Source organism: Schistocerca americana, chromosome 5 (genome assembly GCF_021461395.2).
Source record: "Schistocerca americana isolate TAMUIC-IGC-003095 chromosome 5, iqSchAmer2.1, whole genome shotgun sequence".
Lineage (NCBI taxonomy): Eukaryota > Metazoa > Arthropoda > Insecta > Orthoptera > Acrididae > Schistocerca > Schistocerca americana.
Window position 1 is genome coordinate 400,912,749 of NC_060123.1, and position 15,936 is coordinate 400,928,684.

The 15,936-nt window shown below is 40.7% G+C and overlaps 1 protein-coding gene across 1 annotated transcript in view; it reads left to right on the plus strand.

Moving 5' to 3' along the window:
* The window catches only part of LOC124615497 (putative glycerol-3-phosphate transporter 5), a 55,672-nt gene that overhangs the window by 21,225 nt on the left and 18,511 nt on the right, over positions 1–15,936 (plus strand). Inside the window, exons 2-3 of the mRNA XM_047143441.1 lie at positions 1,525–1,802; positions 12,524–12,923. Coding sequence (XP_046999397.1) covers positions 1,525–1,802; positions 12,524–12,923 — 678 coding nt within the window. The remainder of the gene's footprint in view (positions 1–1,524; positions 1,803–12,523; positions 12,924–15,936) is intronic.

Genomic DNA, 15,936 nt, shown 5'->3' on the forward strand with positions numbered 1-15,936 from the left:
AGCGGAGCAGTAGCCACAAGGAACCACCTGAAGATCACTATGAGCTTTTTTGCTGAAATATCGAGCAGAACTTATGACATGATCCGGACAAATATCCAAGAATTCTCTGAGTTAGAAATACGCCAGGAAGACACCAGATTGCATATTATTTTTTTATATCATGCTTAAATCAAGTTGAATTAACTATTGTTAACTGATACTTTCAGTGACTGAAGCATTTTTAACTGAGTGAAAAATGGAATTGTACTTGGTTGTTTAAAAACTAAGATAGCATTCTGTGTAATATATTTATTGATTTCCAGTAGTGTAATCTTTCTGCTTTTCATATCACTGTGTAAAAGTCACAAATTAAAGCATGAGGGTAATTTTTTGTTGAAAGATATTCTGAAAAGATTAATTTATATCTGTTCTAATCTCCAGGTTCTTTTGTATTCAGATAACCTAATTTGCACAGATCTGCCTGACTGGCCATTGGTTACTTTTTCTCTGTGCTTGGCCATTGATTTTATATGTTGCTCTCTATGCCAATGGTTTAATTGTATCTTTTTTATTTATTATTAAATAATTATTATTAATAAATGAGGTTGTTGTTGTTGTTGTAAAGTGCTTGTCAATAGTAGTGAAACTTCTGTGTAAAATTACCACTTATGTAATTCTGACCAAAACTAGCCAGTCAGTAGTTACAAAAACAGGTGCATTAACCCATATTTTAGCAGAATTTCAAAGAGTGTTGCAAAAATGTTAGTCTTGCAGCTACAGATCTGTTGTACAGTGAATTCAGCAGTAAAGACACAGTGAACCTGTAGCAAATAGTGTATAAAAGTGTGTGCATCAGTCAGAGAGGCGTATGTCAATTAGGTTATCAAAACATGAGAGAACTTGAAGCCTAGGAAATACAGAAATCAATCTTTTTGGAACTTCTTTTAACAGAAAACTACCCACATTAAGGTCATTTTGATATTTTACATACTGTCAGAAATAGAAAGATAGAAATGTTTGAAATCAGTAAATGCGACACACAATGCCAGCCATGTCTTAAAAGTGCAAATGTTACCTGCTTCCTAAATTCTGTAAAATTAAGTTGTGCAAATGTCAGATTACAATAGTAAACTCAACTTTATTGCTCCTTTTTATTAACTTAGTGATTTCTTCATAATTAAAAAATTAACATAATGTACCTCACCATTTAATCAATCATCTGTATCTGTAATATCTGTGTAAGTTGCAAGTCACTTTACCTGTGGTTGTATCATTCAGTCATCACTTGAGAATGGCCAGAGATGCTTGTAATTATCATCGTATGCAGTTAAACAGTAAATTGTTTTACAAATTTAACTCAAAAACACATATGTGCATAAGTAGCTGAAAGTCAGTTTATGAACAAACAAATACTTGAAGAACTTCAGGAAGTGTTTCCTTTTTAATGTCATTGTCATCTTTTATTATGCACTGACAGAGTTGAGTGAAATTATGTGGTTTATCAATGCAACTGAGATAATATTGGTGCTGTCTACCCATTTGCAGGTTGGAATGGCCAAGGAACTGGGGCTATCTAGATCTCGTCTGGGCTTGCTAGACACTGCATTACTACTGCCTTATGCCTTGGCACAGGCACTCGGTGGTGCCACTGCTGATCGTATGGGACCACGTCTTACAGCGGCAGCATCTCTGGCTGTAGCAGGCACTGTAGCGACAGCTATTGGTGCTTGGAGTGGATTTGCAGGCCCAATGTTGTTGTTGGCACTTTGTGGAGCAGCTCAGGGTCCTGCTTGGCCAGCCTGCTGCAAGTGCCTTGCTGCATGGTACAATGAACAATTGAAATTTTTATTGTCAGTATGTGCATGATGCCACAAAAGCTTCTTTCAGGTTTACCAAATGTAATGAAACACAGTGTCTGTCACTGTTGTTTTGAACTGCCTTTGAAATTCGGCTTGTATTTTATCACACGACGGAAATAACGAAGGCATATTTCACAAACCATGCAGGTTCATATTTAATTATATGTTCTGTGCTTGTTAATATCATTGTAATGGTTTGCATCATCTGTGTATCTGACATAATCAAAATAAATAATCAGATGTTTAGGAATTGTAATAACTCAAGAATAGGAGTAAGTTGATATTAAGAATTTTAATGTGTGGTGTCTCCCCCTCCCCCCTGTAGTGTTTGACCCAAGCTTTGAAAGTATGTGGTAATTAGGGAAATTTCAACAACATAAGTGGAGTGGAACAAAACCTTCTGAGAATAGACACATGTTGCTGGTTGTAAAATTGGCTCTTGACATAAACAAATGTAACATATGTATAAATAAACAGAAAGGCATGTTATAGTTTAAATCAAATGGTATATAATTAGATATCAATCAAAGAACAAATTGAATTAAAATTGGGAAATGTGTGCTAGTATGGTGAAACAGAGCAACTAGGAATTTCAGAACTAGGCTTTATTGTAATCAAGAAATAATTTTAAAAACAGATATGTAGCAATCTTGGACAGAGTGGGAACATTTGTCTTAAATATAAAGAAAATCTCTTCCACGGAACTAATTAGTCTGTGCACTTGTGGGCTCACATTATGAGGAGGAAATACAAAGACCTCAATGAACTGGCAGAAGATCCTACCAGAAATTATAATCTGGGAGATGGAGTGTTAACTCAAAAGTAGGGCAAAAACTAAAACTTGATTTTTCAGTATGGCTGTAGAAATGACACGGACAATGCAATAGTTTTTTTTGCCAGTAAGATTGGGTTTTGTCTGCAGTCATCCTGAAGAAAATAAATCGAAAATGTACTTGACGCATTCAAAGTGGAACAAAAAATGAAATTCACTATTTTATCAAACAACAGGGGAATTGCACAGGATATGATGATTCTAAACCACATGAGACTTTGAAGTGGCCATAGCCTCTTACTGTGTGGAGGAATAATGAAGACAAAGTTAGAAAAAAGAGAGACTGCCAGACATGATTAAATGAAGAAATACCAGATCCAAATTATGACCTTAGCATACTAACAAATAGATTATACCAAATCATCAGTTATTTATCAAAGGTACTTATGCAAGCAATAAAAGATGTTGCAGGTGCAGAGAGGGCTAGAGAGAAAATTTGAAATATTTCTAGGCAACTATTAAAGAGGAATGTTATGTAGCAACATTATAGAATGTGGATAACTCCATAAAACTATTCGGAAATATGTTTGAGAGAATGTGAGAAGGTGCAGTTATATTTATTGTTGGGTAGAATCATGTTACATCAGTAACTGAGAACAAAGAGTATTTTAAAAGTATTCAGAACTTCCTTTAAACATTTGATTCATTTGAGAGATGAATCAGAAGTATTGAAGGCATACAACAAATTGTTAAGTTCCTAGTTTTTGGGGCAGTGAAACAAACAAACCCAGGAGTAAAACTGTCCTGCAAAGTTTTGAAGACAAAGCTACAATAGGTTTGAAACAGAATGTTTGCAATTGGTGTGTAGTGTCTGTTTTGACAAATGGCAGTATGGTGTGGATTTTCAATATGAAAACCATTCAGAAACTAAGTGTTGCTGAGTGAGTGAGGGACGGATGGATAACAAACAGGATGAAGTGTAAGATATTAATTTGGACTACGAAAATTAACAGAAGGGAGCAGGATATGGAGCCAGGCAAATGGATTTTAGATGGGGATATGAAGTCCTTTTCTGGCATTTGAGTGGTAAAAGAAGACAATTACTAAAAAGAAAGTGGGTGGACAATATTAGAAAACATACAGGAGCAACATGAATCCACTTAACTGAAAACAGTAATGCAAAGTGTAGAGAGAACGTCTCCCCACAAGCCGTGATCTTGCCAAGATGAGTGTCTGCATGCCTCAACAGTACAAATAGCCACAACAGAAGGGTATATGCAGAGGGGCCAGACTAACCCATGGTTCCTGAAAAGGGGCAGCATTCTTATCCGTAGTTGCAGGTGGGCAATAGTCTGGTTGATCGACTGATCTGGCCCTGCAACATTAGCCAACTTGCCCTTGCTGTGCTGTTACTGTGAACAGCTGTCAACAGGGGGGAGGGGGGGGGGGGAACTATAGCCATTTTTTCCCCCTTTTTTCCGCAATGATATGCAGCTATACCGTGTGATTAAGTGATGGCATCCTCTCAGGTAAAACATTCTGAAGGTAAAATAGTGCTCCATTCGGATCTCTGGATAAGAATTACCCAAAATATAACCTTTAGGGAAAACAAAACTATCAAACCTCTGGTTGGAGCATGAAATATTATATCCCTTTATCAATTAGATAGGTTAGAGGATTCAAAAGGAAAACAGATAGTTGAAGTTAAATATACTGCAAATTTGTGAAATGTGTTGATAAGCATAACAGAACTTCTGGTCAGGTCAGTACAGGGCTGTCGACACAAAATGAAATAGGACTATGCAGGATAGGTGTAATAATGAATTTAAAAAATAGGAATTAGGGTATAATGATGAACAGCTTAGTGAACAAATTATTGTAGCCAAAATACACGAAGGTGGCATGCACCTCAATAGTAAAAGTTTATATGCTAGTTACCTCCACAAATGAATAAGAGATTGAAGGAATGTATAATGATATAAAGGAAGTTATTCAGATAGTTATGGCACACAAAAAGTTAATGGTGATCGGAAACTGGAAATCACTAACACTTGCCTTAAGAATAATGAAAGAAGATTGTATATGTGGAAGAGACCTGGGGACACTAGGAAGTCCTGAATTGATTGTATAAAATGAGTATTTAAATCCAGATTTTAACTGGAAGACATTTCCAGGAGTAGTTATGGACACTGAACATAATTTATTGATTATAAACAGCAGATTAAAATTGAAAAAACTGCACAAAGTTGGGAAATTAAGGAGATAGGACCTGGATAAGTTGAAAGATGCAGAAGTAGTTGCAAGTTTCAATGGGAGCATTAGATAATGATGACTGAACATGACAAATGATGAATGTGTATGCTTAACAGACGAAGTAGTGAAGAAAGCAGCAGATGATCGATAGGTAAAAAGAACAAACCTAGTACTAATATTTGGATAACATAGGAGATGTTGAATTTGACCACAGGAAAAAGTATAAAAATACGTCAAATAAAGAAGACAGAAGGAAAATATATCTAAAAAATGAGGTTGACAAAAAAAATACCAAAGACATAAGCAGGATTGGAAGTCGTTGCATGACCTGGGAAAGAGAGATGTCATCAGTAGCAAAATTAACGAAATCCTTGGAGAAAAGAGAAGCAGCTGTATGAATATTAAACCATGAACCATTGGCCTTGCCGTTGGTGGGGAGGCTTGCGTGCCTCAGCGATACAGATGGCCGTACCGTAGGTGCAACCACAATGGAGGGGTATCTGTTGAGAGGCCAGACAAATGTGTTGTTCCTGAAGAGGGGCAGCAGCCTTTTCAGTAGTTGCAAGGGCAACAGTCTGGATGATTGACTGATCTGGCCTTGTAACACTAACCAAAACTGCCTTGCTGTGTTGGTACTGTGAATGGCTGAAAGCAAGGGGAAACTACAGCTGTAATTTTTCCTGAGGGCATGCAGCTTTACTGTATGGTTAAATGATGATGGCATCCTCTTGGGTAAAATATTCCGGAGGTAAAATAGTCCCCCATTCGGACCTCCGGGCGGGGACTACTCTAGAGCACTTCATTATCAGGAGAAAGAATACGCGTTCTATGGATTGGAGCATGGAATGCCCAAGCCCTTAATCGGGCGGGTAGGTTAGAAAATTTAAAAAGGGAAATGGATAGCTTAAAGTTAGATATAGTGGGAATTAGTGATGTTTGGTGGCAGGAGGAACAAGACTTTTGGTCAGGTGAATACAGGGTTATAAATACAAATCAAATAGGGGTAATGCAGGAGTAGGTTTAATAATGAATAAAAAAATAGGAGTGCGGGTAAGCTACTACCAACAGCATAGTGAACGCATTATTGTGGCCAAGATAGACACGAAGCCCATGCCTACCACAGAAGCACAAGTTTATATGCCAACTAGCTCTGCAGATGATGAAGAAATTGATGAAATGTATGATGAAATAAAAGAAATTATTCAGGTAGTGAAGGGAGATGAAAATTTAATAGTCATGGGTGACTGGAATTCGAGAGTAGTAAAAGGGAGAGAAGGAAACATAGTAGGTGAATATGGATGGAGGGTAAGAAATGAAAGAGGAAGCTGTCTGGTACAATTTTGCACAGAGCATAACTTAATCATAGCTAACACCTGATTCAAGAATCGTAAAAGAAGGTTGTACACATGGAAGAATCCTGGAGATACTAGAAGGTATCAGATACATTATATAATTGTAAGACAGATATTTAGGAACCAGGTTTTAAATTGTAAGACATTTCCAGGGGCAAATGTGGACTTTGACCACAATCTGTTGCTTACGAACTGTAGATTAAAACTGAAGAAACTGCAAAAAGGTGGGAATTTAAGGAGATGGGACCTGGACAAATTGACTAACCAGAGGTTGTACAGAGTTTCAGGGAGAGCATAAGGGTACAATTGACAGGAATGGGGGAAATAAATACAGTAGAAGAAGAATGGGTAGCTCTGAGGGATGAAGTAGTGAAGGCAGCAGAGGATCAAGTAGGTAAAAAGATGAGGGCTAGTAGAAATTCTTGGGTAACAGAAGAAATATTGAATTTAATTGATGAAAGGAGAAAATATAAAAATGCAGTAGATGAAGCAGGCAAAAAGGAATACAAATGTCTCAAAAATGAGATCGACAAGAAGTGCAAAATGGGTAAGCAGGGATGGGTAGAGGACAAATGTAAGGATGTAGAGGCTTATCTCACTATGGGCAAGATAGATACTGCCTACAGGAAAATTAGAGAGACCTTTGGAGAAAAAAAAACCACTTGTATGAATATCAAGAGCTCAGATGGAAACCCAGTTCTAAGCAAGGAAGGGGCAGTTCTAAGCAAAGAAGGGAAAGCAGAAAGGTGTAAGTAGTACATAGAGGGTCTATACAAGGGCGATGTACTTGAGGACAATATTATGGAAATGAAAGAGGATGAAGATGAAATGGGAGATACGATACTACGTGAAAAGTATGACAGAGCACTGAAAGACCTAAGTTGAAACAAGCCCCCGGGAGTAGACAACATTCCATTAGAACTACTGATGGCCTTGGGCGAGCCAGTCCTGGCAAAACTCTACCATCTGGTGAGCAAGATGTATGAGACAGGCGAAATACCCACAGACTTCAAGAAGAATATAATAATTCCAATCCCAAAGAATGCAGGTGTTGACAGATGTGAAAATTACCGAACTAACAGTTTAATAAGTTATGGCTGCAAAATACTAATGCGAATTCTTTACAGACGAATGGAAAAACTAGAAGAAGTCAACCTCAGGGAAGATCAGTTTGGATGAGGCAATACTGACCTTACAACTTATCTTAGAAGAAAGATTAAGGAAAGGCAAACCTACATTTTTTGCATTTGTAGACTTAGAGAAAGCTTTTGACAATGTTGACAGGAATACTCTCTTTCAAATTCTAAAGGTGGCAGGGGTAAAATACAGGGAGCGAAAGACTATTTACAATTTGTACAGAAACCAGATGGCAGTTATTAGTCGTGGGGCACGAATGGGAAGCAGTGGTTGGGAAGGGAGTGAGACAGGGTTGTAGCCTGTCCCCGATGTTATTCAGTCTGTATATTGAGCAAGCAGTAAAGGAAACAAAAGAAAAATTCGGAGTAGGTATTAAAGTTGTAATGGATCTGGGAGATGTTATTTTTTTTACTGTATTTGTCGATACCGAATTGTAAATGTTTTCTTTTATTTTTTGTCAGAATTTATTATAATTTGTCTTATTATATCTTAATTTACTTCTGTTTTTGAGAGTGAAAGCATATTGATTACTATTAGAAAATTTATCGAAGAATAGCAAAGAGACTGATTACAAGTGGAAAATAGTGTGTTGTGTAAAATATCTTTGACGTTGGAGTCGTCTTTGACTATAGTCAGTCGGCAGTAAACTCTTGGTGTGTGTTGACGGAAGAAGAATGTGAAGGTCGCCATCATAAATAATTTTGAATTATGTTACTATTTTTTTTGTTTTAACTATAAAAAAGAGATTTACGTTTGAAGAAATGGTATTTGAAACACCAAAATGAGGCAAACACGTTGAACCATGTCTTTTCTGCAGCCGACAAAGATGCATTGTGGAATCATACTGAGACAACTGAAGCCAAGACTAATATTGCCTTGCAAACGTCTAACAGAAAAGGTACTGTCACGAAATATGGCAAATTTAAGTAAATAAAAAATAGTGACCATATTTTCAACTTGTGTCTTAGCCGGGATGCCATATTTCAATTAAAGTCCATGGAGAAGAAATAAAAACATGGAGGTTCGCCAATGACATTGTAATTCTGTCAGAGACAGCAAAGGACTTGGAAGAGCAGTTGAACGGAATGGACAGTGTCTTGAAAGGAGGATATAAGATGAACATCAACAAAAGCAAAACAAGGATAATGGAATGTAGTCAAATTAAGTTGGGTGATGCTGAGGGAATTAGATTAGGAAATGAGACACTTAAAGTAGTAAAGGAGTTTTGCTATTTGGGGAGCAAAATAGCTGACTATGGTCAAAGTAGAGAGGATATAAAATGTAGACTGGCAATGGCAAGGAAAGCGTTTCTGAAGAAGAGAAATTTGTTAACATCGAGTATAGATTTAAGTGTCAGGAAGTCATTTCTGAAAGTATTTGTATGGAGTGTAGCCATGTATGGAAGTGAAACATGGACGATAAATAGTTTGGCCAAGAAGAGAATAGAAGCTTTCGAAATGTGGTGCTACAGAAGAATGCTGAAGATTAGATGGGTAGATCACGTAACTAATGAGGACGTATTGAATAGGATGGGGGAGAAGAGAAGTTTGTGGCACAACTTGACTAGAAGAAGGGATCGGTTGGTAGGACATGTTCTGAGGCATCAAGGGATCACCAATTTAGTATTGGAGGGCAGCGTGGGGGGTAAAAATCATAGAGGGAGACTAAGAGATAAATACACTAAGAATATTCAGAAGGATGTAGGTTGCAGTAATTAATGGGAGATGAAGAAGCTTGCACAGGATAGAGTAGCATGGAGAGCTGCATCAAACCAGTCTCAGGACTGAAGACCACAACAACAACAAGGTGGATAGCCCATACTAAGCAAGGAAGGAATGGTTGATAGGTGGAAAAAGTTGTTAGGAGGGCTGTACTCGAGAAAAAGAGTTCAAAGATAGTATTATAGAATGAGTAGAGAAGGTAAAGGAAGTTGAAATGGGAGATAACATAGTACGAGATGAACTTGACAGGACTTCGAAGCGTCAAAGTCGAAACAAGTCCCCTGCAGTAAATGACACTACCTCAGAATTACTGAGACCCTTGGAAGAGTGGCAACTATTCCACCTGGGTGCAAGATATATGACAGGCAAAATACCCTCAGGCTTCAAGAAGAATGTAATAATTCCCATTCCAAAATAATGCATGTGTTGACAGGCAAGAACAGTCAGTTTAATAAGTCATGGTTCCATACTGCTGACATTAATTATTTACAGAAGAAAGGTAAAACTGGTGGAAGCCAATGTTGGGGAAGATCAGTTTGAGTTCCCGAGAAATATAGAAACACTGGAAGCAATGCTTGACTGTACATCTCACCTTAGAAGACAGGTTGAAGAAAGGCAAATCTACATTTATAGCATTTGTACATTTTGAGAAACTGTTTGACAGTGTTGACTAAACTACACCCTTTGAAATTTTGATGGTTGCAGTGATAAAATACAGAGAGAAAAAGTTTTTCTAACTTGTATAGAAACCAGGCGGCTATTAGGAGTCATGACATGAAAGGGAAGCAGCAGTTGAGGAGGAGTGGTACAGGGTTGTAGCCTAATCCCAGCATTGCTCTATCTGTTGTGTACATGAGCCTCAATAAGCAAAATAAATTCTATAATGTCATCTTGGTACACAATACTATTAACTGTAGTCTCAAAGAAAATAGGCTTCACTTTTTGATGACATGATACGGCACACCGCACTCTAATTTTCTGACAGTGCAAGGTGTTTTAATGGAACACATGGAGATTTTCAGTTGACCAAATTCTTAAGTTTTGAGTTTTCACACATGTAATCCACTAAAAATAGGTCCATTTTGCGATTCAGTGGGTGTCAACAACTGACAAAAATGATGTACAGTATGCTAGAGACTTTTCCTTGTACTTTGACTTCAATTTCTGGACACTACAAACATGGTACACATGAAATTTTAAATTTTGCATCACTTTCTAAGCACTGCCATTCTAAATCTGAGATTGGACAGTTTCGTCAAACTCTTTCCAGGCGAATTCAGCATCACATCTTTGCCTCACCCAGTTGAGCGTCATCAAAAAGGCTGGTCTCACAGTCCTCTTCATATCTGGAACTGATCCTCATTCTTGCAAATGGGAAATTAATCACATTATTGTTGACTTGTTCAACACAGCAGTATCTGGATTTATTCTACTAAAAGGGGCTGCAGTGTGTGTATAAGAACAACAGACCAAATACTTTTGAACAATGAAAATTTATTACTCTTGGTAATGTTTACTAAGTAATCAGCAGCGCAATGCTACAGATATCACACAACCCCTACTCTTTGCATTGGCATCATTGTTGGTTATCAACACCACCTTTAGTGCTATTTTGCAGTGGCTGATCAAAAGAATGTTATGCATCTCCTATTTAGATACACATTTATTTTCATGTGCATGTCTTTGATTGCATGTATTACCATTGTTCTACTTTCATTGATGATCTTTTCTAGACACTGTCCATTCCATTCAATCGCTCTTTCAAGTCCTATGCCATCTCCGACCTGATTAGACTGTCATCAGCAAACTGAAGGTATTATTTCTTCCAACTGATTTGTAATTATCTCAAAATGTCTCCTTGGTTGTCTTTATTGCTTGCTTAATGTACAGAATGAATCACATTGGGGATATGCTACTACTCCCCCCCGCCCTCCCTCCCCTCCTGTCCCCTCCCCTCCTGTCCCCTCCCCTCCTGTCCCCTCCCCTCCTGTCCCCTCCCCTCCTGTCCCCTCCCCTCCTGTCCCCTCCCCTCCTGTCCCCTCCCCTCCTGTCCCCTCACCTCCTGTCCCCTCACCTCCTGTCCCCTCACCTCCTGTCCCCTCACCTCCTGTCCCCTCCCCTCCTGTCCCCTCCCCTCCTGTCCCCTCCCCTCCTGTCCCCTCCCCTCCTGTCCCTCCCCTCCCCTCCCTCTCGTCCCCTCTCCTCCCCTCCCTCTCGTCCCCTCTCCTCCCCTCCCTCTCGTCCCCTCTCCTCCCCTCCCTCTTGTCCCCTCTCCTCCCCTCCCTCTCGTCCCCTCTCCTCCCCTCCCTCTCGTCCCCTCCCTCTCCCCCCCTCCCTCTCGTCCCCTCCCTCTCCCCCCCTCCCTCTCGTCCCCTCCCTCTCCCCCCCTCCCTCTCGTCCCCTCCCTCTCCCCCCTCCCTCTCCCCCCCTCCCCCTCCCCCTCCCTCTCCCCCCCTCCCCCTCCCCCTCCCTCTCCCCCTCCCTCTCCCCCTCCCTCTCCCCCTCCCTCTCCCCCTCCCTCTCCCCCTCCCTCTCCCCCCTCCCTCTCCCCCTCCCTCTCCCCCTCCCTCTCCCCCTCCCTCTCCCCCTCCCTCTCCCCCTCCCTCTCCCCCTCCCTCTCCCCCCTCCCTCTCCCCCTCCCTCTCCCCCTCCCTCTCCCCCCTCCCTCTCCCCCCTCCCGTCCCCTCCCCTCCCTCCCGTCCCCTCCCCTCCCCTCCCTCCCGTCCCGTCCCGTCCCGTCCTCTCCCTCCCTCCACCTCCACCTACTACTCCCCCCCCCCGCCCTCCCTCACTCCATACCTCCCTCCATACCTCCCTCACTCCATACCTCCACACCTCCCTCCATACCTCCCTCACTCCATACCTCCACACCTACCTCCATACCTCCACACCTCCCTCCATACCTCCCTCTCGCAGTTTTTATGTCCTCCAACTCTTAATAACTACAGTCTTGTTTCTGTGCAAGTTGTAGATAACAAATGTTTTCTCTCTGTATTTTATTCCCATTATCTTCAGAATGTCAAAGACTAAAATAATGTGTGTTGGTAAAATACTAAATAGTCGTTTTTGATGATTAAGGCTTGTTCTTGAAGTACTCAATCACAGATCGTATACTATCTGTACCGTTTTGACCCTGTGTTGGAGAAACCCTGTAAATTTATATCTAGTTTAGTTAAATAGGGACATGCATTTATTATGAGGATGTATAATGCATACAAAAAAACTTTCTGTATTGAAGGATTAGAATTGTATTTGTGATGCAATTCTGAAAACATGGTATCTATCCTTTTTCCAAGTGATATTTGTCCTTGGGAGACCAGCTGATATTTGATCTCAGTTTAAAATTTGTTCCAGGGGGCCACCACATTTTCATTTTGAGATGCTGTATTTTTCTGTTCTCCCATGATACTTTTAGTACTTTAAATAATTTTCTTCTATTTGTGATTCCAGGTTTCCAGATAGGACACTAAACACTATATTTGGACTAATGTCAACATCAGCATATGCTGGTGGTGCTGCAGCTACAGGTCTGGCAGTGTGGCTGCAAGCGGCATATGGTTGGCGTCTTGTCTACTTACCAATGGGTGCAGTGGTTCTTGCTCTATCACTTCTTGCATGGATGTCAATGCGATTACCAACTGACTTTGGGATAGTTGTACCTGGCAAAGAGCACCCATCTGTTCAGACTGGTTCTTCATCAAGGCCACGATCATCATTGCTTGAACTTTGGAGACTTCCACTTGTTGCGGAGATGGCTGTTGCAGTGCTTTGTCTGAAGCTGGTGCGCTATACTGTGTACCTGTGGCTGCCTACTTACTTGATCCAAGCTTTAGGATTAAACGCTGCAACGGTATGAAAAAGCATTTACTTGTATTGCTACTGCAGTTTCAACTATAATTATAACTGCACTAAAATTTGGGTTGTGATAGCTGGAGTGCAGTTTAGACATAGTATTCAACACACACAAAAATAACTGTACAGAATTGACAGCAAAAATTCAGATTCAAATTGAGTCCAGGAATGGGATGAAGACAGCCGAACACTGGATACAGCCACATGCATAGTATGAATTTATAAAACTATTGCTTAATAAATTTATGAAAGTAGGGCATAATAGAGTGTGTATGAAAGATGACATGTATTATGATTTTCTGACTGTTTTCACAGATAATAACTTTAAAAACTGCACGGACCTAGAGAGAAAAACATTTCTTACACCATGTGAAGTTTGTGATTTCATTAGTCTGCTGTCTTTCAGAATAAATATTTTTTATGATGTAGCGGATGACGCCCCTTCCCCCACCCTCCCACCAGTTGATCTAGAACTATTTTGTATGCCATGAGCTATTGCAGCATTTCTCCTCTTCCTGTAATGCAGTACGGGTTTTGAACTCTCTCTTTTCATTCAACTTAATCTCCAACAGATGCCTTTTTCGATGTTGATTTGCCCCTGTTCTGCTTTGTTACTCAACTTTGCCTTTTTATTAAGTCCAATTACCTGTTTGAATCATTTACAAATGGCTCCCATTACTGGGTTCGGTCTCTGTTGTGTCTTCAGAATTTCTCAGTAGTGTCGCAATGTACACAACACCTGCGTGGTGGTAGGCCCCTGACTCAGCAGAGAATGCACGGTTTGTGCCTGTGCTGCCCCCCTTCCTCTCCTACCACCTTGAGTGTCCAAGAGTACATATTTATCTTATTTAAAAAATGTATCCACCAAATGGTGACAGGAGAAAATTGCAATTTTCGGGAGCCAGTGGCTCCTCCCCCTGGCAGAGGGGCTGAAGGGAAAGGAAGGGAGATGAAGTAAAAGGACTGGCAAGGTTTAGGAAATGGGGATACTTTGGAAAAGTCGTCCAGAACCCCGGGTGTTCTCCTGCCAATGCTTGGTGAGATTTTTTAATTTATCCAGTTACATTATGTTTCAAAAATGGAAAATTAACTATTTTCAGTGATACGTTTTTCATATTTAGAACACAAGGACTTAAGGCAGTGACATCCATGCTAGGTAGTTTTGCTTTAATGGCATGCTGGACTTGGGGAGAGCCCTTTGTCAGAGTGGGTGGCACCACTGAAGGGAATTAAGTGAAACATGCTGGTGGCCATATGTCTTCAATAAACAAAGCGCAGAATGTATCCATTCTGATTTAAAACAGCCACCTCCTTTCAGTAACAGGCATTGTTATGGCGCAGCAAAATCGGTGAAATCCTGTCACAGTTACCCCTCTAAAGAACTTGTATATTGTTATGGGTATGGTATTCCACATTAATGTTTTACTTCAGATGAGGATTAGTGTGCACACGTGGAAAGACAGTGTATCCATTTTATCTATGGGGTCCAACAAAGTAAAGATAACCAAATACCAGCACATTTATCTTGGTTTTTGAGGGTGAATTATTAATGGAAAAAGTTAAGATTATGGTCTCCCTGTGTGATGTAAAACCCTGTTTTCTAGGCTGTGGGTTAGGATTGGCAATGGTTTGTCTGGAATGGCACGGGATATCTGTTTGCGTAGTAGGCCTGGGGGATAGTGCCTGTTGTGAAGACCTTGATGAGACCCTCAGTATGGTGGGCAAGGGAAACTTGTCACTGCAGATATGCCGTCCTCATGTGGCCAAGCTGTATGGAAGTGAACACTATTGAACAAAACCTTTCTCTGTGTCCTTCACAATCCAAACCCACTACCTCATTCTTTACATCATACCAACTTTATCCTAACTCACAACTACTGGTCCTCTGAAGCGAAGGTATACATACAAATCCATGACACAGCCATGCCAACCTGTTTATGGGTCATGTGAAGGAGAACTTGCTAACCTTCCAAAGCGCCAAACTCCTAGTCTGGTTGAAGTTCATTGATGAGATCTTCACGATCTGGACTCAGGCCCAAGACCTCTTATTCTCATTCTTTAACAATATCAACACCTTCTGTCACATCCACTTCACCTGGTCCTCCTCAACACAACGTGCCACCTTCCCGGACGTAGACTATCTCCTCTCTGAAGGCTCCATCCATATCTCTGTCCACGTTAAAACCACAAATTGCACCTGTATTTTGACAGATACTGCCATCCCATCAACACCTTGGTCAGTATACTGAGGGTCTCAGCAAGGCCTTCACAGACAAGCACTGTCCCCCAGTCCACAAACAAATCTCTCGTGCCATTTCCCCACACACACCCCAATTTTACCTATCAACATGCCCTGAAATGATTGATGTCCTAGCCAAGATTCTTCCCAACCTCCTAAAGTGGTTTTTGTCACCCACCCAATCTCCACAACATCCAAGTCCATCCCTATGTCACTCCCAATTCTAATCCCTTGCCATAGGGATTATATCCTTCTGGAAGACCCGGGTAGGAGACCTGTCCAGTTTGCCAACCCACACTTCCTATTCCAGTCCTGTTACAGGGCTTATCCTACCTCCCCCAGAGGCTGGGCTATATGTGAAAGCAACCATGTCATGTAACAGCTCTGTTGGAATCATTGCACAGCTTTTTGTATAGGTATTACTTCCAGCCACCTGTCCACCAGGATGAACAGCCACTGCCAAACTGTGGCCAGGAGCAGAGTAGAATCTGAACATAACATGCTTGATTTCAGTGGCTGCTTCACAACCTGGACTGTCTGGATCCTCCCATCCAACGCTAACTTTTCTGAACTGCGCAGGCGGCATTTTTCCTTAGACCACATTCTCCATTTCCTAAATTATCTAGGCTTGAATCTACAGTAATCTACTCTCCACCCACCCTCCACCCAACAGTTTCCACCGCTTTTGTCCTACCTCCTCCTCCTCCCTATTCTCATCCACTCACTTTATTCGTGTGCTGCCCTCTGACAGTACACCTGCTTGTTTTTCCCC